The sequence below is a fragment of the Balaenoptera acutorostrata genome, unplaced genomic scaffold (assembly GCF_949987535.1).
Source record: "Balaenoptera acutorostrata unplaced genomic scaffold, mBalAcu1.1 scaffold_898, whole genome shotgun sequence".
Lineage (NCBI taxonomy): Eukaryota > Metazoa > Chordata > Mammalia > Artiodactyla > Balaenopteridae > Balaenoptera > Balaenoptera acutorostrata.
Window position 1 is genome coordinate 56,626 of NW_026645730.1, and position 26,282 is coordinate 82,907.

The following is a 26,282-nucleotide window of genomic DNA, read 5'->3' on the forward strand; positions in this document are numbered from 1 at the left end:
TTCCCCATGCCACTTTGGATCTTCTGAATTTTGTGCCTCGCCCATGTAGTACTTCAGAAAAATGAATAAATAAAACTTTAAATACTAATGCAGAAGAAAAGATTATGAACTAGGAAACAATATTTCCAAAATGGATCTTGCCCCCGTCCTGTTTTGTCTTTGCTTTTCAGAGTTTACACTTGTTTTTTTGTTATTCGCTCACCCTGACCCAGATCTTACCGGTTTTCATAGGGTGTCTTTGCACCCCGGCATCAATCCATTCTGCAGCCACCCCATGGTCTCCCACCCACTCATCACTTCATTAACCTCCTGTAGGGTGATTCTATTAAGTGCTGGGGCTGACTAGTATGGAGTGAAAATCACCTGGGTTCTGTCCATTCCAGGGAGAACAGAGGGGAGGGCATTTAGGGGGAGGGATTTTTAAAGAAAGAATAGAGATCACTTAAAATATCTCTCAAATCTGTCCACATCCCTAACCCCACTTCCACTATCACCTCTCTTTGAAAATTGCTATAACCTCCTAACTGATCTCCCAGCCTCCTTCTGTAACTACCCCCCTTCCATGGGGTTATTTTTTTTTAATCATAGATATACAGTATACTATTTAAAGTGTCAAATATCTCTACAAGACCTATATAAGAAAACAGTAGTCTCCCAATTCCCCAGCTCTTCAGAGTCAATCACTTTCAATTGAGTTTTTAAATTGTATTGTTATGGGGGGGTTTTGTATTCACCTTCATATTTCAAATTCAAAATGGCATACAGATATTGCTACTTTTTTTTTTTTTTGGCCACATTGGGTCTTCGTTGCTGCACACGGGCTTTCTCTAGTTGCGGCGAGTGGGAGCTACTCTTCGTTGCGGTGCGCAGGCTTCTCATCGCAGTGGCTTCTCCTGTTGCGGAGCACGGGCTCTAGGCGCGTGGGCTTCAGTAGTTGTGGCGCACGGGCTTAGTTGCTCCGAGGACGTGGGATCTTCCCGGACCAGGGTTCGAACCCGTGTCCCCTAGCATTGGCAGGCGGATTCTTAACCACTGCGCCACCAGGGAAGTCCAGTTATTGCTACTTCTTGATGTTTCTGTTTCGAGCACTAGTATTGACCTCCCATTGCTCACCCTCTTTTCCAACCCCTCTTTCACCCCATCCCTACTTCCCATCCTCCCATCCCTCCAATATTATATCATAACTCTGGATGGATCTGTGTTTCATGTTTACATGTTATGATTATGCAAATGTTCTTCACAGTTGAGCCATGTGGATTGTTATAGGTGTTTTTCTTTCTTGCATCATTTTTGTTTTCCCTGAAATTAATACTTGCCTTGTATCTTTTATTCATTTGCTTAGTTTTCTGTGTACTCTAATTTATCCCCCAATTCTCCCCTAGTTATGTTAATCTCTTCTTAAGAATATACAAACACGTAAGGAATTTGATCTATTTCATTTTGAAGAACTTTCTCACGGAGCCCTTAGACCTGCTCCAGCACACAGTCTGATCTTTAGGCTACACTTTTGGAGTCCCCTTTCACATCCATCTTAGGGACCTTTGCCCCTCTCTTGACAGCCTGTTTCCCAGAACCTATGTACTCACCTTTTCTCCAGCCTTTTTTCCCCAGCAAGTCAGTTCTGACCATGTTAGACTCTTTCCAGTACCTTAAATGCACTGTAGTCTCCCTTCTGGGCCTTCTGTACATGCCATTTCCCCATCTGAAATGCTGTTCCCCCTTTTCCCACTCTCATCCTTGGCCTGAATGAACAATGACTAAAGCAGATGAAAAAGAGCAAAAGTCAAATCTGAGAGGACTGTTGTTGCCAGAGGCTTGGAAATTGATGATGGTGCCATTTCCAAGACAAAATTCAGCCACTCCTGTTGCTTAAGGGTCCAAACCCAAACATTTTAGCCTGACAGCCAGCACTCCTGATAATCTGTCCCACTTAATTTCTCTAATTCTCCCTCCCTACTCCTTATCAGAATCACTGCTGATAGTCTAGTCCCTTTTATTATTTCTTTTTTTTTTAATTGTATTTATTTATTTATTTATGGCTGTCTTGGGTCTTCGTTTCTGTGCGAGGGCTTTCTCCAATTGTGGCAAGTGGGGACCACTCTTCATCGCAGTGCGCAGGCCTCTCACTATCGCGGCCTCTCTTGTCGCGGAGCACAGGCTCCAGACACGCAGGCTCAGTAATTGTGGCTCACGGGCCCAGCTGCTCCGCGGCATGTGGGATCTTCCCAGACCAGGGCTCGAACCCGTGTCCCCTGCATTGGCAGGCGGATTCTTAACCACTGCGCCACTAGGGAAGCCCCCTCTTTTATTATTTCTGCTACCCTCGTTACTGATGTTCCTTCTCAGGCACTCTTGAAGGCACCTCTTCTTTTGCCAGCCCTTTATTTATTTGTTTGTTTCTTTGTTTAATTTTTGGACACGCTGCACGGCATGTGGGATCTTAGTTCCCCAACCAGGGATCCAACCGGTACCCTGCAGTGGAAGCATGGAGTTCTAACCACTGGACCACCAGGGAATTCCCTGCCAGCCCTTTAAATACTGTTGTAGTTGAGGGTTTTTATCATGGACCCAATCCATTTCTAAGTCACTTTTCTTTAGACATCTAATTTTCTCTTATAGCTTTAACTATGTCTAATACGCTGATAATTCTCACATTCACCTCTCTAGCCCAGACGTCTCCTGGGCCACACACTAGTGTGTCCATTGACCTACAGGACATTGGTTCCTTCAGTTAATATTTGCCGTGCCAGGAACTGTGCTAAGTACTGAGTATACAATGCTGGGGACAAACAGACCTGGAACCCAGTCTCTGATCTCATAGGGCTTACTCATAGTGTGATGGCAGAAGACAGACGCTGGATAAATGATTAAAATTACAACCATGATGTGTGCCACACAGGAGTATGGGATGCTTTGGCAGTGTAAGGCAGGGGACCTAAACCAGTGTGGGCATAATGGAAGGCTAATGAAATTATATTTAAATTGGGATCTGAAAGAGAAGTTTGTTGAAGACAAGGGAACATGACCACCTGGATGGTGGACCCTCAAACTCAAAGAGCACAATCAAACTCATTGAACTCATCAACTTCTCCTCCAAAACTTTTTCTCGTATGTTCTCTCTTCCATGACTGGCATCACCATGCACTCAGCAATCCAAGGTAGAAATCTGTGTTCCTCCCACTTCTTCACTGACTCCACCCCATCCTTATCACCAATTCTTGTTGATTCTATTGCAAATTTAACAGGCTCAAATCAACCTGTACCTCTGTTGCCCACAGCCCTAATCCAAGGCGGTCCTCAGCATCTTCCTCACCTGCAACAGCTCCTCACAGCTCTCACTGCCTTCTGGGATGCCCTTTCTCTTTAATCTATTCCCCACAGTTGTAAAACATAAATCTTATTACATTATACTACTGCTTTAAATCTTTCAGTGGCTCTCCAGTATGGATAAAGTGAAGACCATTTTCCTTAACCTGATTTACAAGTCCTTCACAGTCTAGCTTCCCTACTTCAAGCCAAACGCTATTTGAACTAGTTGTGGTTCCCCAAAGGACATGTTCTTTCTGCTCCTCTGCACCATTGTAGTTCTTGGTCTCTCAAGAATACTCTTACTGCACTTTTCCTCTAGCAAATGCCTATTTATCCCTCAAATCTCAATTTGCATCACCTCCCCTGCAGTAGTCTTTCCCTATCACTCTGAAGAACAACTGACCATTGTTCGTCTCCTTGGGATTCCCTCAAAACTTAGTCCTTATCTTTATCCCATGTTCAAATGAACTCCATGCACTTACTTGTTTAAATGTGTTTGTCTGCTCCTTCCCCAATATATTATAAAATCCTTGTTTTGGGGACCACATCTTGTCTTTGTATCCTTACGACCTACCACAGTGGATGGAACACAGTGAGGGCTAAATAAATATTTGCTAAATGATTACTGCACAACACATGATCCTAATTTCTTGGCTATTTTATTCACTTCTATCGAAATTTCTTACTTATCTTAGTTTACGAATCCTAAGTTTCCCCTCTACTATCCTTTCTCCGTAACAATTTTTCCTCTTTTGGATTTTCTCCGCATTTAGGTATCAAATCTTGTGCTAAGTTGCATTTGCCTTTCGGTACTGCCTTGAAATCTTTCTTTAACCTTTCTTTGTATGCATGACCAGAATCTTCTCAAGGCAAGAACGTGACTCTTAAACCGCATTGTGCAGAGATACAGAGGCTCAAGAGAGTCCAGTCCGCCTTGTGGACTGTAAAGCCCAGCGCATGCGCACCAGGCCTTTTTTTTTTTTTTTTTTTTTTTTTGCCTTTCGACAACTCCTTTTTTTTTTTTTTTTCCTTCGGAGCGTGCGCACCAAGAAAGACAAAGGTGGGGAAAGTGACCAAGCAATCATTCAGGCGCATGCCCATCCCTAACTTGTACAAGCCTGCTGGAGCGCACCGTGGTGAAGTGGGTGTGGTCTGACCAGGAGCATCAGAAGTCCAATCCGATTGAGTGAGCTCTGTCCCTCCCTCCCCATGATTGGTTAGCTCTCAGTGTTGTGGGGCGGGAAAAGGAAGAGACAGGGGCCGTGGAGAGGTGGGGTGGCGAGGAAAGAGAACCAGTCTGGTTCTGCGCAAGCGCAAGTAAGCGACCAGGAGGGGGCGTGAGAGAGTGAAGAGGAGTGTGGAAGCCCTGATGCGCTGGCCAGCGCGAGCTGGGTCGCCAGCCTTGACGCCTGCGCCTTGGCCTTCGGGGCCCGCGCGCGGCGGGCGGGTGCCCGGTGCGCCTGCGCAGTAGGCGGCGGCGGCAGGGGGAGGTGGAGGCCGTGGAGCGGCAGCGGCAGCAGCGGGTCCCGGGACTGAGGCAGCAGCGGGGGCAGCGGCGGGCGGAAGCTGAGGTGACGAAGGCAGCGGCGGCGGCGGCGGTGGCGGCGGCGGCCGTTTCCCTCACGGTGGCGGAGACCAAGGCGGCGGCGGCGGACGGGGAGCGGCCCGGCCCCGGCCCCGGCCCCCTGCTCGTTGGCTGTGGCAGGGCCGCCGTGGGGCCGGCCCGGCTCCCGCCCCCCGCGGCTCCCCCTCCGGCTCCTCCTCCGGGGAGACGCCGGGGACCTGGCCCGGCCCGTACTCAGAGCGCTGCTGCAGCCGCCGCCGGGGGAGTCGGAGGCGGTGGCGGCGCCATGGGCGGCCTGGCCTCTGGGGGGGATGTGGAGCCGGGACTGCCGGTCGAGGTGCGCGGCTCCAACGGGGCCTTCTACAAGGTGAGGCGGCGCGCTGGCCGGGGACGCGGTCTTCAGCCCCCTCCCTCCAGCCAGAGCAGGGAAGAGTGGGGCGGGATCGACATTCTGGAGCTAAGCCCTGACCCTTAGAACCTGAGACCCACGCTCCCACCCGCGGCCGTCCTGGGGGGAGACCTCTAGAAGTTAACCCCTTCCTCTTATTTTTGACCCCTCTATTACACCTGCTTTTACCCGCATCTCCGGGATTGAGCATCAGGGCATTATTGTACTTGGTTCAGCTCCCCTCCCAACCCCCCAGAAGAGACCCCATTTACCCAGCGTCTCGTTGACTTTTCCTGTCTCTGGTAGAAGATCTACCTTGGATCTGAATCACGTCTTCCCCACAGTCCAAGCACATGGAGAATTCTCTTTATTCTCCACTATTACCCCCTTGGGAAGGCCGTCCCATATTAGATCTTTTCATCTTCCTCGGAGAGGCCTCTGCTTACTGGCTCTGGAAGACTCACCCCACTTTCATCTTATATTTCTGTTCCCACCCCAAGGAGAAACGGTCAGAATCTGTTTATGACATTTAGTATCTCTGACCTCAGGAACTCTGGGCTGTAGCCGTCTAGTTGCCTCATAGCCATAAGGTGGCACCTTTTCTCAAGTCTCTCACCCCACCCCTTTATTCCAAGACTAGCTGGTCTACTGTTTTACCCAGGGATGGTTTTGTATTTGTCATCTCACTTTGACCTCATACATTTAGATCATTCATACAGTTTCTTCATCTTGAGGAGTGTAAGCTTCATATCCCTGATCTGTAAAAGGGGATCTCACAAGGATTCCATCTGTTAATCTTCTTCTTAAGGATTTCCACTTCTAGAAGACTTTTGGCCAACTCGCCCAGTTTGGGAATCCACTAGCCTTTTTTTAAAGGAGAAGGAGACTGTCTTTAAAAGATCCTTGTTTACTTCAGCTCCCCCGTTGCCCAGGATTGGGTTTTTTAGAACTCCTTTTATTACCACCTTTTAAATCTGTTCTGAATCTTATATTTTAGGACATTTTTTTCCCATTTAGATTAAGCCAGAGGGAGACCCCTCTTGCCTCTCAGGAATTTTTCTTTATGTGACTGTTGTTATTTTGAACCTCTTTGGACTTTATGCCTGGAATTGTCTCAGAGACTTTCCTGATTCCTGTCTTCTCTCATTTTACCCTGAGGAGCAAGAGCAGAGTTATCTTATCATAACATTACTTGTGAGGAGAAGAACCCCCTTTCCTTCACTTCCCCTCAAGCCTTTCCTCCCATAATAGACCTCTCCACCTTCGTGCCCTTGGAAATGACTTTCTTGAACTCCTTCCCTGTGAAGACATATCTTGCTATAACTGGAAAGGGTCTCATATTTGCCCTTGGAGTAGGTTTCTGCCCCAACTTCGACTGGTAAGCTCAGTGTAGTCATTTTTGACCCATTCTAAATGCCTATTCATTTCTGCCTTACTTCCCTCACCAGATTTCTTTATATTCTTCAGTGCCTGTGGGTACCCACATCTATCTTAACTTAACCTCTCAATATAAGTCTTTAGCTTTTTATCCTAATATTTCTGTGTAATACCCAGAAACTACCTATTCCATTACCCAGCTAAGATGGAAGAAGGAAGCTCCCAGCTGATTCTTTCTGTCATTTTTTTCCTGCATACTTTCCTAACTCATGGGACTTTTTCTTCTAGCCTGCCTCCATAGCATTTCTGTTTTCTTTGGCAAAGTTTCTTAATTCCTTTCTGATTCTGATAGAGTGCATTTGTCTCTTATATCCTTTTCCCCCAAACTTGCATTACCTTTATTGAAATACCCTTCCTCATAAGATTTTAGCCTCATTTCCCACAGTATCTTGTCCTTCATCTGGGTCCTTCCCATCCCTAAGAAAAGTGATTCTTAAACTGAGCCTGAGATCAAGATATGATGTTTGCTTTTGTTCTAGGAAGCATGGGAGTCAGACACAGCTGGGAAAGATTGGTATCCAGTTCAAATTAACTGTGTGAGACTGCTGGGAAGGGACATGTTTCCCTTTCCACATATAAGTGTCCAACAGAAAATGTGTCTCTGAATCTTTCTCTTTTCTCCTGTGGGCTATGGCAGTGATAGACTTGATTGAGTGAATTGGGGCTAGGATGCTTTGAATCAGAGAATAGAGTTTGGACTTGAGCTGGAAGCCAGGTAATGTGGATTTTGTGTCCTGGCCACTTTAGCATTTTCTGCCCCATGCCTCAGTTGAAAACAACAGTAAATCCTTAAATTCAGACTAATCTTTCTTCAACGTTCAGTGCCATATAGATACTTGCCCAATCTGTCCTTGCTGCTGATTTAATATTCATGACTCAGCAAACTTCAGTGTGGTTCAAGGAGTGTTTACATTGCTTCTAGAACTATAAATTTGGGAAGGTTCTTTTCATCCCTCTCAGAATTGGGTCCTAGTGTTGTTGATCTTCTTCCAGGATAGAACTGCAAATGTCAGATCTGGGATCTAAGTTATCTTTTAGCTATCCCATCAGCTCTTCCTTTTCTGTCAGAACTTAATGTGTTTTGTTCTCTAAGCGGTGCTCTCCCAAATGAAATATCTGTTCACCTTCCAGGGCACAGTCATCCAACTTTCCAGACCTTACCTGGATATCCCAATTCCAATTTCTTTGTTAAGGAATATGGCATCCTCACCTTCAACACGTGATTTTTATCCAGACCCTTCCTGATTTTCTTCTAGAACTCCCTCCTTTATTTTGAGAACCCAGGACTAGAAGATAGGTTGAAGGTGGGACCTAATTTTGTATCTTATAATTTGAGGAAAGTGAAGTACTTAGGAACCTAGGACTCTCACTTCCTCTGTCCAGTCCTAGGCTCTATAAGCCAAAGCTCCATAAGCCCTGGCCATTGAATTGAATTGAGTTATCCTTTGGATCTAGGTAGCCTTCTAGAGATTCACTCAACTGCTCTTGCCCTCCTCTGCTTATCTTCTCAATGAGCATGGACTGAGCAGAACTAGGAGCTCACTTTATACCACTGGTATTTTTGGAGGAAAAATACTGGGGTAATGTGGGTGGAATTAAGGAGCAGAGACTGACTTGGAATGTGAAGTTGAGGAGAAAGCTTGTTTTGGAGAATCTTTGAAGGAAAAAGACCCTAGAAGTATAAGAATGAGTGACGTTTAGTTGAACTGCTGAGTTATGTGAGGGAAAACTCCATTCTGAGCTTTGCATTTCTGCCTTGGGATCATGGTAGCTTGAAAAACCAGGGTAATGTTGCTACCTCTGCCTGAGGGCCAACCCTGACATGTTGGAGGAGAATTGGATTAGAGCTTTAGACATATCCTTTGTGAATGAGTGTATCTAGGAGTGGGGATCTCTTTACAAAAGAGGCAGGCAAGTGATTCTCTTCCACTATGTTTTATCTCATCCCTGAAATGTTTTGAAAATAGCTAACTCTCTCTTGATAAACTGTTTCTAAAGCTTAGAGATAGACATTTTGGATAAAGAATTGGATAAAGTCAGCTGTAGAGGCTAGATGAAATGTTTAGAGAAATCCTTATAAAGGAAGAAAAGAGGAGGACACTTAAAAAGGAGCTAAGGAAAAAAGAAGAAAAAGAAAAAAAAAAAAAAGGAGCTAAGAGAAGAACCCAAAAGGGAAGAGAGGGATTCGGGCAAATAGAAGATGTGAGTGGAGAAGAGTAGGAATGGGTATTGATGGAGCTGAATGAAGAGTGGAAAAAATATTACAGAAGAAGGGAATGGCAGAGAAGGCTTAAAGCATGGGTAAGTAAGAGGCTAGGCAGTACCAGGAGTACTAATGCTGTGGGCAGAAGTAAGGCTCTAAGTAGTAAGACTCCATAACAAGATCCTTTCCCGAAAGAAGAGAAAGATGGCTGGTATCAAGAGTGAAATTTTAGGGCTTCCCTGGTGGCGCAGTGGTTGGGAGTCTGCCTGCCAATGCAGGGGACACGGGTTCGAGCCCTGGTCTGGGAAGATCCCACATGCCGCGGAGCAACTAGGCCCGTGAGCCACAATTACTGAGCCTGCGCGTCTGGAGCCTGTGCTCCACAACAAGAGAAGCCACGATGGTGAGAGGCCCGCGCACCGCGATGAAGAGTGGCCCCCACTTGCCGCAACAAGAGAAAGCCCTCGCACAGAAACGAAGACCCAATGCAGCCATAAATAAATAAATTAATTAATTAATTAAAATAAAAAAAAAAGAGAATAATGCATATTTAAAAAAAAAAAAAGAGTGAAGTTTTAGGTTTAGATTTAAGGAAAAAACAGTGTATTAAGTGTTTATGATTGATCAGTTCTCTGAGGTGGGAGTGACACAAGTGTACATTTTGGGTGTTTTCTCTCCTAAGCTCATATTTTGTTCCTACCTGCAAAGCTCAGGAATTGTTCTTCATATATTAGCTTTTTGAAACCCCTAATTTTTAAAAAAATCTAATGAGGCATAATTGACGTACAATGAAGTACACCTATTTAAAGCATACAATTTGTTAAGTTTTGACATATATATAAAACAAACCATCGCCACAATTTCTATCAATCCCAAAAGTCTTCCACCAACCACCAATGCCTTTTGTTACATTAGTTTGCATTTTCTGATTTTTGACAGAAGCGAAAAGGCAATTCAGTAGAGAAAGGATAGTCTTTCAACACATTGTGCTCAAAGAAGTGCATATTCATAGGTTAAAAATGAAGTTTGATTGTATCTGGCACCATGTACAAAATTTAACTCAAAATGGATCATTGACCTAAATGTAAAATAAAAACTATAAAACTCTAGACAAGGACGTTAGGTAAAGATTTCTTAGATATAAAACCAAAAGCTCAGATACAAAAGAACAAGTTGAAAAATTGGACTTACTCAAAATTAGGGATTGCTAATTTTGATAATGTGAAAAACAGGAGAGAAGGTAGGAAAATTGGGAGCACAGGATTGAACGCATAGCTTTGGCTTCCTCAGTGAAGACAGAAAATAGGTGGGGAATTCCCTGGCAGTCCAGTGGTTAGGGCTCAGAGCCTTTACTGCCTTGGCCAAAAAAAGAGAGAGAGAGAAAATAGGAGGTAGACCAGCGATTCCAGCTATTCAGTCATCCCTGTTCCTCTCCTTTGTCATCATCTCAAGTTTGGGGTCTTCTACAAATTTTATTACTCTTTTCAAATTCTTAGCAGTGTCCTAGCATTTAGAAATCTCACATCTTTTATTTATTTATTGGGCCGCACCGCTCAGCTTACAGGATTGCAGGATCGTAGTTCCTGACCAGGGGTTGAACCCTGGCCCACGGCAGTGAAAGTCCTAACCACTGGACCATCAGGGAATTCCCTCACATCTTTTAAGTCCTAATTTTTCCTTTAGTAAGTTGTGTTTGTTTTGAATTTCTCCAGTGTTCTGATTATTTTCTTACGACCCAGGCATCAAGGCACCAAGTTCGCTCAGGCCTCTTGCTGTATTAGGAGCTAGACCCTTCCTCTCTTGGCAGATCTTGATGTCCTCTAGGTGTTCCAGGACAACCTCACACTGTCTCATGGGATATTCTTAGCTATGCTGAATGTTGTTGGTATTTTAATTGAACTGTGGCAAGCTGCTCAGCACTGCGTGAGGCAGACAGATAGGGAGGCCTCTGTGGGAGCTGTAGGAGACCACTAGTTTCCCGGCTGTTCTGATGCAGGTGATGTTTCTCCCTTCTACTTAATTTCTGTCTCATCTTATTTCCGGATTTTGCAACATTTCTTGCTACCTCAACATTCGTATTCCTTCACCAATACAGCTTTTTCTAGCCCTGTTTTTAGATTGCTTGTGTCCCCATCTAAAACTCTAGTTTAAAAAAAGAAAAAAAAAAAAAGGAGTTTTCTGGTGGCCCAGTGGTTAGGACTCTTGGCTTTCACTGCTGTGGCCCCGGGTTCAGTCCCTGGTTGGGGAACTGAGATCCCGCAAGCCACAAGGTGCGGGCAAAAAGAAAGAAAAAAAAAAAAAGAAAAGCAAACAAAAAGACTCTAGTTTAAGGCCCTCTAAAACTGTCTGTTCCCTTGATGGCTGAGGTGGTGGTTGATTGTCTTTTTTTTTTTTTTTTTTACTTTGTTCTAAAATCCATTCTAGGGCTTTGTGAAGGATGTCCATGAAGACTCTGTCACCATCTTCTTTGAAAACAAGTAAGACCTTGGGAATAGAGAATCCAGCATACTAGGTCCTAGAAGGAGAGTGGAGAAGAGGGGGCGGCTGAGTCCCATGAGGCATGTATAATAGGTGGGGGAGAGCCAAGGGTTTGGGTGGGCAACTTATATGGATCCCAGGAGAGGAAATGGTGAGAGTGGGGGTCATTTGACTCCATATTTAGATTCTAGCAAGAGATGGAAGGCACCACTATGGAGCAGGGCCTGGAGTTTAGCGTCTAATCACCAGGGAAGGTGGAAAATGCCCAGTGGAGGAAGTAACCTCTTCCTGAAGAAACGGGCAACCACACTAGCCTGAATAGCTTTCATATCACTGTTTTCCCTTGCAGCTGGCAGAGTGAGAGACAAATTCCTTTCGGGGATGTCCGGCTACCACCTCCAGCTGACTATAATAAGGAGATCACAGAAGGGGATGAAGTGGAGGTAAGGTCGTTGGAGTCCACCTTTTCTAAATGTCCCTTTTCCCAGGATTCTGCATCTCCCTTACCCTGATACCAGTACCCTAGGCTCCTCACTGGTTGGTTCACGCTCCTTCCTCCATCCAGCTAGGCAGCCTGTGGAAGAGTGAAATGCAGCAGTTTTCTGTCCATCATTGCTGTGATCAGTCAAGCTCTCAGGGAGCTTCCTGTTTTCAGGAGATTCACTTTTCTTCCATTTATGATAACAGCATCTAAAATCCAGTGTTCTCTGATTTTAATTAGCAGCTCCTTCCTCTAGATTCCTTTATCTTAGTTTAGGATGCCTCCCAAGTGTCTTAATGCTCATTCCATTCTTGATGTTTTTGGATGGTCCTCAATATCTCTTTTCTTTTCAACTTCTCTTCAGGTTTATTCTCGAGCCAATGAGCAAGAACCTTGTGGCTGGTGGCTGGCCCGGGTGCGGATGATGAAGGGAGATGTGAGTGATTGTCAAGGCCTTTGGAGAACTGCTGAAACACATATTTTAGTCAGCAGAAAGGTGGGAGATAGAAACTCAGGTCATCCACAGCTTCTCCTTTCTTTCCTTCTGCCAGTTCTGTGTCATTGAATATGCTGCCTGTGATGCCACTTACAATGAGATTGTCACCCTGGAACGGCTTCGGCCAGTTAATCCCAATCCCCTTGCAACCAAAGGCAGCTTCTTCAAGGTTACCATGGCTGTGCCTGAGGATCTGAGAGAGGCGTGAGTGTCTGGGATGTCGGGAGTGGGGGGCCCTCTTTACGGTCCTCATCTCTGCCCTTGTTTGTCCCAGCCTCCGCTCCCAGTTTCAGTGTTCTGTGTTCCTTAGGCCCTCTAGAGTCCCTTTTGCTCCCAGTTCCTCTGTTTCCTCATCCCTGTTCTTTTACTGCAGTCCTTATTTTTCTCAGTCCCTCTCTCTCTCCCCTTCAACTGTACTCTACACTCTGCCCTCTGAGCACGGTTCTCTTTCTCTGCAGCTGCTCCAATGAAAACGTCCATAAAGAGTTCAAGAAAGCATTGGGAGCAAACTGCATCTTTCTCAACATCACAAATAGTGAGCTCTTCATTCTGGTGAGTTTATTCTGCCTGAATTTCACCTGAGCCCTTTTCCCCTTTTAACAACTTTGCAAGAAGAGAAGAGCTAAAATGTGCTTATATTTATTTGTCAGAGAGGACTTTATTGCTCCTGACCTCTGTGGACCCAGGTTAGCCCTACCTTTCCTTAGTCTTTCTCATGTATGACCTTAATTCTGATTCCCCCTAAAGCCACCTCAGCACCCCTTCTCCCTAGCCAGAGGCCTGGTCACTAGGGCTAGGTTCTGACTGGCTAACAAGGGGCAAGAGGCAGCTCTTTTAGGGTTCTCTAGGCCCCTAGTCTCCAGCTCCCCTCAACATATATACTTCTCCCTCTATGCAAAGGCTGGGGGAAACTCTAGCATTCTGACTCATGCCTCTGCTCTCCTCCTCATGCCCTGAATGGACCCCATAACCAACCCAGCCCCTTCCCCTCTTCTTCCAGACCCCCACCCCCACCCCCACTCCAGGGTTAAAGCTGCAGCCTGTTGCCGAGGTAGCATTGCGGGGCAGCATCCTGTCGCCCGGCAACCGGCTGCAGAATCAGGCACCTGTCCCTGGATTTGCCCCTCCAGCATCCCCTCCCTGTCTAGCCCCTGCCTCAAGGCACCTTAACTTCTGAGGGGAGAAATGGAGAGGGCCTGGGGTGCAGGGGTCTCCCCCACTACACAAATCCTGCTAGAATGAGATGTTGAAGGGAGGGTAAGGTGCTGGGCTTGTGCAGTCCCAAGAAAGACCCAAGTCTGGCCTGGGGTGGGAGTTCAGTGCCATGAAATTACAGCTCAGGAGTGATTAACACGTATAAACAAACCCACCACTTCCTGCTAATTAATGACTTGGTATTTTTCTCTTCCTTGTCTATCTCATCCCTTCCAGGGAGGTGGGAACTGGGACTCCTGAGTCCCTGAGGAGAACCTGCCTGGGAGGGATAAACAGCTGGAAGGGGAAGTACTGTACGTACTGTACTGGGTCTGGGGAGCTGACCCTCCTTCCCCTCTGGCGGTCCTAGACATTTAACACATCTGGACCTCACCCCGGCCTCAGACTTTTCTATCTGGGTCCCTGCTGAGGGGAGGGGTGGCTGGGGTGGGGGGGGGGAGGTGCCAAGGGGCCTGAGGATGGAAGGAGGGGGGCGACTTGGTCTGAATTCCGAGCCACTAACCACCTGTCTCTTCTGTTTCCCCATTCTTGTCTGTCTGCCCCGTCCAACTTCCCTTCCCTTCTTGCACCTCTTCTCTGTATTTTTCTGTCCGTCCGTCTGTCTGTCCCTCCTCCCCGCAGGTCGGGCCTGCCTTCACCTTCTCCCACTTCCTTCCCCTTCCCCACCCCTCGCCCCCTCCATGGAGAGGAACAGACCCCTTCTCTGTCCCGTCTAACCCAGGTCCCTCCCCACCCCCCTCCTCCCTCCCTTTCCCCCACCCCCTCCTCCCTCCTGGGGCGAGGGGGGCCTCCCTCCCTCTCCCCCCCCTTCTCTCTCTCTCCGAGGCGGGGGGTCCCCGATCAGCATGTGGCTTCTGGCACTGTGTCTGGTGGGGCTGGCGGGGGCTCAGCGCGGGGGAGGGGGTCCCAGCGGCGGCGCCCCGGGCGGCCCGGGCCTGGGTCTCGGCAGCCTTGGGGAGGAGCGCTTCCCAGTGGTGAACACGGCCTACGGGCGAGTGCGCGGCGTGCTGCGCGAGCTCAACAAGGAGATCCTGGGCCCGGTCGTGCAGTTCCTGGGCGTGCCCTACGCCACGCCCCCCCGGGCGCCCGCCGCTTCCAGCCGCCCGAGGCCCCCGCCTCGTGGCCCGGCGTGCGCAACGCCACCACCCTGCCGCCCGCCTGCCCGCAGAACCTGCACGGGGCGCTGCCCGCCATCATGCTACCCGTGTGGTTCACCGACAACCTGGAGGCGGCCGCCACCTACGTGCAGAACCAGAGCGAGGACTGCCTGTACCTCAGCCTCTACGTGCCCACCGAGGACGGTAAGGGCGCGGGCACCGGGCCGGGCCCCCGGTGGACACAGCCCACAGACGTCCATGCATACCCTCAGGTGCCGGCACGCCCCGGGCCGGGAGCTGGGCCTTCGCCGAGGCCGTGAGGGGCAGTGCGTCCCTGCGGGCTCTGCGTGGCCTCCCAGGGTGGTACGGGTCCCTGCTAGGCAGTCCCAGGAACGAATCCCACAGTCAGCCCAGAAGCTCTTTGTGCGCCCAGAGAGCCGATGGCGAGGGCAGCAGGCACTAGGCTGGGCCTACCCACCCCCTGCCCACAGAGGCACACACAGAGGGGACACTGAGGGCGATCAGGTGGTGGAGGCACCCATCATCAGCTGCCTAGACAGCCACTCCGGCTCTGCCGCATCTCCTGCGCCCAGGCCTGGGCTTGTCCCCAGCCACTACCCACTTGAGCTGCACCTCCACCTCAAGGACAGCAAAGACTCCTTCTCCCCAGGCCAGAATGGGCAGACGTCCTTCTGTCACATGCAGGGCCCCTCACCTGTGCTGAGTGCCTCTTCCCCAGGATGCTCTGTCCCCTGATCCCTATACACTCCTGAAGGATCAGGGAAGCTCCTTGCCAAGGGCCCCTCCACTCACAGCACAGCCCGCCCATCCCCAGCAGAACGCCTTCCGCGGGGCTCTGAGCTGGCTCTTCTTGACAGTGAACTCTCGAGTTCACTACAGCACTGCTCATAGTCGCCAGCAGCAGTTCCCCACCAGCCAGCCTTCAGCACATCGAGACCAACCAGAGTCAGTACCTTCCAGCAGCCCACGGCAGAGGGTAATCAGCAGGCCTGCAGCCACCCCGACAGACCATCCTCACAAAGAGCCCCCACGTTATCCTTCCTACTCCCCGTGTCACCACTCCAAAACACCCGACACACACAGAGACCATCCACTCTGATAACACCCGCCACAGGCCATTTTCCAACAACTTTACATATAGGCTTGGTACCCAGGAACCCCGCTGTACACCCTACACACCCAACACCCGCACATCATGAACTCAAGTCCCACTACAAGACCAGGAATTTCAAATACTCAACACTCAGGTCATGTACCCAACCGACCGGCACACTGACCTTGTGTTCTAGAATCCCACGTATCAAAATTCCCAGCACTTTCACACAGCATGGACGCCAACACTTGTCTGGAATTGTGTACCCTGTCACCCATCTAGACCTGTGCTCCCCAGTATCTCTGGGTGTAGATCATGTACCCTAGTAACACCCATACACAGACCTTTACCCCAGTAACCCTGCAGCTGGATCATGTGCTCCAACAGGCTACTCACACCACAGTCCCCTACGTTCTCAACACCTCTCAGACATCACTTACCCCAACTCCTGCCTAGAGGTCATCAGTATCATACCTCAGGCTGTGACAGCACAGGTGGCAACCCTACACCCTACTCACACATCAAGTACTCCAACACCTCGCTCCCTGCACCCAGAGGACATGCCAATCACAGAACACCTCATGCACCTCAACACCATCACTACCCCTCCCCGTATAAGCCACGCCCCCTAGCCACCCATACACACAATGCACAGAAGTTTCTACTCCAATCCTGTTCAGATTCCAAGCACTCTGATAGACCACTTACCCCAATACATTCCACACATCTTCCCCAATATCCCAACACCCTCTGCCTCAGAGCCGTCCACTCTACCTTCCCTTGCCCTCTCATGGACCACCTACCCCAGCGCCCTCCTACCAGTGAATCATTCACCCCAGTGCCTCCAGTAGGCCACCCATCTCAATGCTCTCCACTCGTGGACTCTCCACCCACATCTTCAGGTAGAAAGCTGTCTCGCCTGCAACGCCCCACTCAGTGGGCTATTGGCTCGTCACCCCTCATGTGAAACATTCACCCAGCACTTCCCACTAATGGACTGTCCACCCCAACACCTCCACACAAATTTCCCACCCTGCCCCCACCCCACCCATGCCCACACCTTCTGTATTTTTAACCATCGCTTATTGCAGACCTGCTTGGGGCTTGACACATTCAGGTGATCTCACTGAATCTTCACACTAGCTCTGGGAGGAAGAGGTTGACTCAGGCACACACACACACACACACACACACACACACACACACACACTCATACACACTCACACACCCGCACACTTAATATTCTCACGCGCACATGTGCCCTGCTGACTTCATCCCCATCCCCATCCCTATCCTGTCAGAGAAGAACAGGCCCTGATCCTAATGGGTCCCCTTGGGGCCATCACCACCATCTGGGAGAAGCCTTGCAGAGGCTGGCCTCAGCCTTACTGACCCATCCCTCCGCATGCTGGTCCCCAGGCCACTGAGGAGAAATTGATCAGCCTAGGGGAACCCCTCAGGCCTCTGGGTTTCAGCTCTCCCTTGACTAATCCCCCAATCTGAAAGAAGCCTAGAGCCAAACTGTGAGCCCCGTCTGGGGCCTTTCCTTGACAGGGGGCAGACTTTGTGCCTCCCTGCACCTCCTGGCACCTTATATGTCGGGCTGGCTCAGGGCACTGTTTCCTATTCCCTATTTGTGGACTGAACCCCCAATTGGGGAGGGGGGCTTTTGGCATTAGAGCAGGGGTTGGTGGGGGGCTGGCGCCCCTGGTGGGGAGTTTACCATTTGTGGGGGAGGAGAGCAGGCCTGGGTAAGGGATGAGGTTGGGGAGGGGGGTCAGAGGGAAGAGGTGGAGTGGAGGGCAAGACCTGATGACCCCTTTCCCTGCTTCACCCCACACTGGGGAGATGGGGTGAGAAGTCAGGCTTGTGAGTGCGGATGGAAGAGAAATGCTGGCTGGTGAGAGGCTGGGATGTGGGCAGGCATCGCTCGCTGACCACCCCCCCGCTGGCCAGTGGAGAGCTGAGGGCTTCCAGGGGCTGTGAGCTGTGGGGACGGGCTACCCCAGCCCCATCCTACCCTCTGCCCGCCAGATTGGTCCAGAGGGAAGCAGAGTCCTTTCTGCTGGGACCCCTCCTCTCTACAGCCTGGGGGAGCGGGCAGGTGCTTGGCTGGTCCTGAAGAGGGCCTGCGTGAGTGGTGGCGCCCCCCCCCGCCCCGGGTGGGGCACAGCTGGCCTTGGGCTCCCAGGCTCCCTGGTTGGCTTCCCCTCCCCTCCCCCCCACCCCCCCACCCCACCTCTAACACCGGTTCATTTCCAGCAATTAGCAAACACTTGGACAAGCCAAATCCTTTCCAGCCAAATCAATATGTCTTAAGACAGGCCTCAGCCCACTCAGGCACCCCACCCCCCCAAAACCAGCCTTTTCTTTGGGGCATGACTTTTTCCGGGGAGGGGAACAAAATTTGGGTTGTAGAAACGTTTTTCTCTTTTCTTGGTTTCTTTTTCTTGCAAACAAATTTTGCTTTTTTTGGCTTATTTTTTCTGCCCCTCACCCTCCCCTTTTCTGCTTTCTCTCCTCCCCTCCCCATCCACCCCCTCCCCTCGACCCCCATCCTTCCCCACAAAATTGTCCTTTTATCTCTGTTTTGTGTTCCCGGTCTTAGGTCTGCTCACAAAAAAAACGTGACGAGGCGACGCTCAATCCGCCAGACACAGGTAGATTTAAAAATCCCGCTGCTGCATGTGGTTGCTGATAAGAGGAAGTTCTCGGCCCTGCCCCTAACTAAATGCCCTCACAGCCCTCAAGGCCCCTCAGTCGTTTTCCCAACTAAAAACGAAAAAGAAAAGAAAAGAAAAATTTGTAATAATTGGAAAAAAGAATTATGAAAACTTCAAACGAAATTTGAACAATGTTGGACCCACTAGAAAACCGGCAAGAAAAGCTTAAACATGGCGAAAATAAAGTGCAAAAAGAAATTGGAATGTCAGAAAAAAAACAAAAACCAAAAAACACCAAAGAATTGGATAAAATGTTTAGCTTGACAGACATTTGGACTGTTTTGAAACTTGTGAAATGTAACATTTGAAAAAACAATTTTAATTTGGAGCAAAAATAACATTTGAAAAAAACAAATTTAAGTTGGCAAATTGATGACACAATTGAAACAGCAGAAACCTGCTACAGTTTCCAAAAAAAAGCCTGTCCGATGCAGAAAACGCACATTTGAAGCAAATTAAAGAATTTGGACATTTTTGAAAACAGGGCCCAATATCTTGAAGTTTCACCACAAAATTTTGAAAAAGTGCAAAGAACTTTTTTCTTTTTTTCTTTTTTTCCAAAAATGGATCTTTTTGGTTTCTTGTTTTTTTGGGGTTTTTTTCTTTTCTTGTTGAATCTGCCCCGAGAGCTTCTTGTTTTTTGGTTGTTGTTTTTTCTTTCTTTCTTCTTTCTTGATCCTGTTTTTTGTTGTTGGTTTTGAATTCTTGTCGCCCCAGCCCCCCTTCCTGCTCCTTCCCTTTCTGACTCCCCCTCCCCCCTCGCTGGGAGTGGAGGTGCTGGGTGGGCAGGAGCGGGGAGGAGTGAGGACATTTAGGACAGGACCTCGGAGGGAAGGAGACCAGCCTGAACTGTTGGAAGACCACTGGAGGTTCAGGAACAAAGGGAAGAATAGGATTTGGGGAGGACACAGAGAGGGCACTGCCCACCTAGGAGCTCCTGGCCAAAGTCAGGTGGAAGGAGGTGTCAGAGAAGGTCCTAAGAGACAGGAGGCAGGAAGCTGTCTGGGGGGGGTGGAGGGGAGTGTCTCAGTGACCTGTTGGTTGACCTTCTGCCAGGAGGGAAGTCTCTAGCGGGATGAGGGAGGCGGGCAGAGGCACTGGGGACCAGCTGTGGAGGCCCAGGCCTGGATCTTATTTGCCGAGTGCCCAGGCTGGTCAGAGATTGCAGGTGTCAAGAAAGAGGAGGGCCTGGAGGCCAGGGGTGGTGCCAGCACGGGCACTGTGGCTGCATCGTGGAGGAGCTGCAGGGGCAGGGACCCTGGCAAGCCCTCTCAGACTCCCACCCTCTTCCGGAATTAGTTACCCCTCAGTCCGGTCTGTAGTGCCTCAAGAGCCTTCTACATATGGGAGTGATCATGGGATCCTTTGGGGACATGGCAAGAGAGGGGTCCAGAACTCAGGACTTAGGCCAGTTTGGGGGGTCCGAGACTAAAGCTGCACCCTGGCTTCATTAAGCAGACTCTTTCCCACCCTGCAGCCTCCTGCCACAGTAATTAGGCTGGGGGTTGCCATGGTAACTGGGGAGGTGACCTAGAAAGGAATTAGGGCGGGGAGGAGACCAAGCCCCCAGGGACCCTAGGGCCTGGCACCCCCTCACCCACAGACCAGGCTACCATGTGGAGCTGAGGCCCAAGGCCTGAGTCGAAGGAAACGCCAGGACCCTCCCAGGATCTCTAGCTCTAGTGGCAGCCTTGGGAGCTCGCTCGTCTTAGGAGCAGGAAGGAGATTTGCTGTGTGTGTGGGGGGAGGGGTTCCCCTGGGTCCAGCAGATGCCCTGAGGAGGGCCAGCCCCCACCCCTGCCTCTGCTAGGCTTCTTGGAAGGTCTGCCAGGCATGTGGAGAAGTGCTGTGGGGCACACCGGCAGGAGGTGGGGAGGGATCTTCTGCCAGGGCTAGCTGGGGAGGGAGGGAGGGGAATCCAGTCTTGCCCCCCAGGGATGGGAGTGACATGTCCCCTGAGCTCCGGGCTGGAACTCGGCAGGCCTGGGAGCTGGGCGGTGCTGCTTCTGGTCTGACTGTGTCCTTGTCCCCCATCTCCCGGCCCACCCACCCGCCCCCTCCCCACGCAGATATCCGGGGCTCCGGGAAGAAGCCGGTGATGCTGTTTCTGCATGGCGGCTCCTACATGGAGGGCACCGGGAACATGTTCGATGGCTCTGTCCTGGCCGCCTACGGCAACGTCATTGTAGCCACACTCAACTACCGGCTTGGGGTGCTCGGTGAGGGTGGGCAGCCAACCCTAGGGGCTGGAGTCTGGGAGGAGGGCCTGCCGGCAGGGTTCCTCTAAACCCAGCAGAAGCAGAATGGCTTCTGGGCTGGACTGAGCTGCCCAGAAAGAGGGCAAGGGTGCTGTGACACCCCCAGGAAGCCCCCTTTCTTCCTCTACCCCCAGGTTTTCTCAGCACTGGGGACCAGGCTGCAAAAGGCAACTATGGGCTCCTGGACCAGATCCAGGCCCTGCGCTGGCTCAGTGAGAACATTGCCCACTTTGGGGGCGACCCCGAGCGCATCACCATCTTCGGATCTGGGGCAGGGGCCTCCTGTGTCAACCTTCTGATCCTCTCCCACCATTCAGAAGGTACCAGCCACCTCCTCAGCCTGTCCCTCCTGTCCCCTTTCCCACACCCCCGACCCCACCAGGTCCCCCTTCTCCTCCATCAGGCTGATACAGCCCAGCCTAAAGCCTGCCTGTCCCACCAGGGCTGTTCCAGAAGGCCATCGCCCGGAGTGGCACTGCCATTTCTAGCTGGTCTGTCAACTACCAGCCGCTCAAGTACACGCGGCTGCTGGCGGCCAAGGTGGGCTGTGACCGGGAGGACAGCGCCGAGGCCGTGGAGTGTCTGCACCGGAAGCCTTCTCGGGAGCTGGTGGACCAGGACGTGCAGCCTGCCCGGTATGGGGGTGGGAGAGGGCCAGGTCCAGGCCTCCATTCTCCTTGCTGGTTCCAAGGAGGTTGAGGGTGAGAGGTGCCCGCAGGCCACAGGCATGCCATTTAACCAGGAGAGGTGGGCTTCAAGCCCCTCCTGGGGCCCTGCCTTCTCCCAGAAGCCTTCCCTAAGCGGAGGTGCCTAAACAGAGCCAGTGTGCACGAAGCTCCGTGAAGTGCTTGAGGGAGGACATCCCGTGCGGCCAAGTACCCTGAAGGGCTCAGAAGGTTTTAACTAGGGGAGAGGGGTCTTCTGAGCAGAGGACTCAGCAGGCTGTGAGCTGAGAGCAGGCCGGTGAACAGCTGAGAGCAGGCCGGTGAACAGGAGAGCAGGCCGGTGAACAGGTTTTTTTGCTCCCCTTCTCCCCAGCTACCATATCGCCTTTGGGCCCGTGGTGGACGGTGACGTAGTCCCCGATGACCCTGAGATCCTCATGCAGCAGGGAGAATTCCTCAACTACGACATGCTCATCGGTGTCAACCAGGGAGAGGGCCTCAAGTTCGTGGAAGACTCAGCAGAGAGCGAGGACGGCGTGTCCGCCAGCGCCTTCGACTTCACTGTCTCCAACTTTGTGGACAACCTGTATGGCTACCCAGAGGGCAAGGATGTGCTGCGGGAGACCATCAAGTTTATGTACACAGACTGGGCCGACAGGGACAATGGCGAGATGCGGCGCAAGACCCTGCTGGCGCTCTTTACCGACCACCAGTGGGTGGCACCGGCTGTGGCCACCGCCCAGTTGCACGCTGACTACCAGTCCCCTGTCTACTTTTACACCTTCTACCACCACTGCCAGGCTGAGGGCCGGCCCGAATGGGCAGACGCAGCGCACGGGGACGAGCTACCCTACGTCTTTGGTGTGCCCATGGTGGGCGCCACCGACCTCTTCCCCTGCAACTTCTCCAAGAATGATGTCATGCTCAGTGCCGTGGTCATGACCTACTGGACCAACTTCGCCAAGACTGGGTGAGGGCCAGAGGGGCTGGGTTGGGCATCCCTGCAGGTCAGGGCACACACCCCCTCCATCCTCAGCCCCTTCTCTCCCTCTCCTTCACACGGCCATCATTCCTCCATCAAGGCACTCTTGCTTTCTCGACTCAGACACCTGCCGGACAGCTCCTCTGTGTGTGTTGGAGATTCAGAAGAGTTGGACAGAGAGGTCCCTGTCTTTTCTGGGGGGCGGGCTCACTTGGTGCCTTTGGCTCTGTGCCTGTCTCTCCTTCCCTCCCTTGCCCACCCAGCTCTCTCCTTCTTCTCCCAGAGCTCGGCCCTCTGTCTGAGTGCTCCCATCTGTGTAGCTGAGTGTGTGTGAGGGTTTGTGTCTGTCTGTCTATTGCTGTCTCTGCCTCTCTCTCTTGAAATCCATTGATATCTCTGCTTGCTTTGACCTGGTTACCCTGTACTCGCTAGTTTCCCCCTGGCTGTCTCTCATGTCCTTTTGTGTCTCTGTTTCCATATGTCTCTATCTCATTCAGTCTCAGACTCTGCCTCTGTCACTGGTGGTCTGTCTCTGCCCTCTCTGCCCCTCTGTCCTCATCTCAGACTGTCTCTGGCAGTCTGGCTTCATCCCTATTTGTCTGTCTGTCCGTCCGTCTCTGGCAATTTCTCTGTCTCTTTGTATCCGTCTCTGTCTCTCTTCCCGTCTCCCCAGCTCTCTGCATCTCTGTCCGTCTCTCTCCCCATTCCTCCCATAGCACGCCCCCACCCCCGCCTTTCATGGGAGCCTCACCCTTACTCCTCCTTTCCCTGCCCCCCTGTGTCCACAGCGACCCCAACCAGCCGGTGCCACAGGACACCAAGTTCATCCACACCAAGCCCAACCGCTTCGAGGAGGTGGTGTGGAGCAAGTTCAACAGCAAGGAGAAGCAGTACCTGCACATCGGCTTGAAGCCGCGCGTGCGCGACAACTACCGCGCCAACAAGGTGGCCTTCTGGCTGGAGCTCGTGCCGCACCTGCACAACCTGCACACGGAGCTCTTCACCACCACCACGCGCCTCCCTCCCTACGCCACGCGCTGGCCGCCGCGCCCGCCCCCTGGTGCCCCAGGCACTCGCCGCCCGCCGCCTCCGGCCACCCTGCCGCCCGAGCCGGAGCCTGAGCCGGGCCCCCGGGCCTACGACCGCTTCCCCGGGGACTCCCGAGACTACTCCACGGAGCTCAGCGTCACCGTGGCCGTGGGCGCCTCCCTCCTCTTCCTCAACATCCTCGCCTTCGCCGCCCTCTACTACAAGCGGGACCGGCGGCAAGAGCTGCGGTGCAGGCGGCTCAGCCCCCCCGGCGGCTCAGGCTCTGGCGTGCCCGGTGTGGGCCCCCTGCTCCCTGCGGCCGGCCGTGAGCTGCCACCCGAGGAGGAGCTGGTGTCGCTGCAGCTGAAGCGGGGTGGGGGTGTCGGGGCGGACCCTGCGGAGGCCCTGCGCCCCGCCTGTCCGCCTGACTACACCCTGGCCCTGCGCCGGGCGCCGGACGATGTGCCTCTCTTGGCCCCCGGGGCCCTGACCCTGCTGCCCAGCGGCCTGGGGCCACCCCCTCCCCCGCCGCCCCCCTCCCTCCATCCCTTTGGGCCCTTCCCCCCGCCTCCCGCCACCGTTACCAGCCACAACAACACACTCCCCCATCCCCACTCCACCACTCGGGTATAGGGGGCAGCTCGGGGAGGCCCCCCTCCGCGGCCCTCCCGGCCCGCTCAGAAGGCAGGGAGGAGGACTTGGCGACAGGCTTTTGTCGTGTGGAGCTGTCACACGTCGAGGAGCTTTAGGTGGACATGGGTTTCCTCGCCGGGATGTGTGCGCTTCTCCCGCGCGGAGTGGCCCGTTCTCTTCTCCGGACCTGGGCCTTTGAACAACTTGGGGGGGGGGTGTTTTTTCCCCTCCGTCGTCTGGACACCCGTCTTCGATGTGTGGAGACGTGGAAGTATTTTCCCACGTGGAGGTGTGCTTTCTCACGAGGGGGTGTGTTTTCCCATGTGCAGGGTGAGGTTTTTTTGCCTCCCTGGACACATGTTGGCTCCCTCAAAGAATTTCTGTGGGGATTTGTGCCCCAGAATCCTGTTCCCTCATGCCTTCTCCCACCTCCTCCCTCCTCCCACCCCCTGGAGACCCTGGAAGTGGTGTGTTCACAAACAGCGACCCTTGGCCACCGGACGACGCAGGGTGGTGCCTGGGAAGTAGCGAGGAAATCACAGCCCCCCTGCCCTGCCCCCAGCCCTCCCGCCCCGGCGAAGCATGTGTATCCCCCGTGGCACAAGTGAGGTGAAGCACGGTCTCCCCGGGCAGGCCTCGCCTTCCACAGATGACAGACACACATTCCCTGCCGCGGGGAAGGGAGGAGATCCTGCATCCCTGTGCTGCCTGGGAACTTGTCTTCCCCTGGGTCCAGGATGCATTTCTGAGTGGAAACATGTTCTTGCATGTGGACGTATGTTTTCCCATGCAGACGGCCCCTTTCTCTCCAGCACTTCCCTGCACCTTAGGGCCTCAGGCCCAGCACTTAACTTCTCACACAGCCGGTGTGAAAGGACTTCAAACTGACAGAAGCCGAGGGGGAGGGACAAACCCTGAGGAGACGAGCAGACCCTAAGCTCTGCCCTTCCTTCCCCTCGAGTTCGGGGGGTGGGGGGCTGCGTGGCACCTGCCACCTGCCACCCACAGAGGCCGTGCATGTTTGACCACAGCCCTCACCGCGGTCTGAGGGCAGCCCTTCTTCCCTCCGTCCTCAGACCGTCGCTCATCCGTGCCAAACGGGTGAGGTGGGTTTGAGGGGCGAAGACCCCCCGAAACGTGCCAAGGATTCCTCAGTCCTGGGCCAGGGCAGGTAGGATACAGGAGATGGGGAGGTGGCAGCTAAAGGGGTCCCACCTGCGTCCCTCTTCTCACCATGTCTCATCCCTCCCTGTCTGCCCCTGTTTTCCCTCCCCCCTTCACTGTCCCCCTCTGAAGCCATCCCTTCCTGGTCTCAAACCAGCTTCTCCCCTCAGCTGCCCACCCCCTCCTTTGACCTGCCCCCTCGTCCCTGGGCCACCAGGGCTGAAGGAAAGGAGCAGTGGAGGGGGGAGGGGAGGAGAGCAGGGGAGAAAGGCTTTCCCGGACAGGTTGGGGGAGAGAACGGTTGGGGGAGAGAACGGGGTCAGCTGTACTGAGGAACAGATGGAGGGGGCAGTGCGGGACGGCGCTGGGGCAGACACCAGCAGGAAGAATTTGATTTGAAGGGATGTGTGTAAGGTGACTGCCCAAAGAGAAACGGTTTGGGCCTCTGGGGAAAGGAACAATGTCGGGAAGGGTTTCAAGGGACACCAGACGAGAAGGAGCCAATCCTTGTCTGCTGGCATTTTGTGGGTTCATTAGTGCCAAATTTGAATGGGGGGTGGAGTGCTGTCTTCCACTGACACCCAAATCCAGAATCCCTGGTCTTGGCTCCCCAGAACTTTGCCTCCTGACTGTCCCTTCTGCCCCCACCTCCACCCATGGAAACTTAGTTCTTTTCCCACCCCTTCCCCTGCCTGGTCTAGCTCCTTTCCAAACAGCCCTGCCCTCTAAATGCTAGGGACCTGGGCCCTGAACCCTGTAGACAGATGCCCCCCAAACTGGGGCATGGGAGGGGGGCTGGGGGACCCCATGATTCAGCCACGGACTCCAATGCCCAGCCCCTGTCCCCAGAACAATTCCTTGACAATCCCATGTCCCCACCCCAACCCTTCGCGGCTCTGTACACATTTTTAAACCTGGCAAAAGATGAAGAGAATATTGTAAATATAAAAGTTTAACTGTTTTGCCTGCTGTTATGTTGGGAGGCAGCGGTGGGGCTCTAAAGAAACAAACCTTGGAGAAGTGACTCTGCCAGTGAGGGAGGAGGA

At 52.2% G+C, this 26,282-nt stretch overlaps 2 protein-coding genes across 5 annotated transcripts in view; both read left to right on the plus strand.

Moving 5' to 3' along the window:
* The first annotated feature begins 4,598 nt into the window (after nt 1-4,598).
* Nucleotides 4,599-26,282, plus strand: part of LOC103018148 (uncharacterized protein SPEM3-like) — a 29,154-nt gene continuing 7,470 nt past the window's right edge. Inside the window, exons 1-6 of one of the 3 annotated variants that reach the window (XM_057539381.1) lie at nt 4,599-5,240; nt 11,326-11,378; nt 11,729-11,822; nt 12,225-12,296; nt 12,412-12,560; nt 12,815-12,908. In XM_057539381.1, the coding sequence (XP_057395364.1) occupies nt 5,160-5,240; nt 11,326-11,378; nt 11,729-11,822; nt 12,225-12,296; nt 12,412-12,560; nt 12,815-12,908 (543 nt within the window). In that variant the 5' untranslated portion in view covers nt 4,599-5,159. Of the gene's footprint in view, nt 5,241-10,841; nt 10,898-11,325; nt 11,379-11,728; nt 11,823-12,224; nt 12,297-12,411; nt 12,561-12,814; nt 12,909-26,282 lie in introns of those variants that run through there. The other 2 variants (XR_009006857.1, XM_057539382.1) reach the window with 2 other exon arrangements.
* On the plus strand, nt 13,021-26,197 carry LOC102999676 (neuroligin-2-like). Of its 2 annotated transcripts, XM_057539378.1 has the most exons (8): nt 13,021-13,042; nt 13,788-14,872; nt 18,391-18,442; nt 20,575-20,724; nt 20,898-21,083; nt 21,206-21,398; nt 21,802-22,398; nt 23,199-26,197. In XM_057539378.1, exons 2-8 carry the CDS (start codon nt 14,417-14,419, stop codon nt 24,070-24,072), a joined length of 2,508 nt encoding a protein of 835 aa, XP_057395361.1. In that variant the 5' UTR covers nt 13,021-13,042; nt 13,788-14,416; the 3' UTR covers nt 24,073-26,197. The 2 variants fall into 2 exon arrangements, with proteins under 2 accessions (XP_057395361.1, XP_057395362.1); XM_057539379.1 differs by lacking the exon at nt 20,575-20,724.

What these genes read in the sequence shown, in the direction of transcription:
- LOC102999676 (XM_057539378.1), top strand. Translation starts at nt 14,417, where the DNA reads ATGTGGCTTCTGGCACTGTGTCTGGTGGGGCTGGCGGGGGCTCAGCGC. An exon ending in GCTCAATCCGCCAGACACAG is followed by an intron (nt 18,443 to 20,574) that starts GTAGATTTAAAA and finishes CTCCCCACGCAG; the next exon opens with ATATCCGGGGCTCCGGGAAG. An exon ending in CCTCTCCCACCATTCAGAAG is followed by an intron (nt 21,084 to 21,205) that starts GTACCAGCCACC and finishes CTGTCCCACCAG; the next exon opens with GGCTGTTCCAGAAGGCCATC.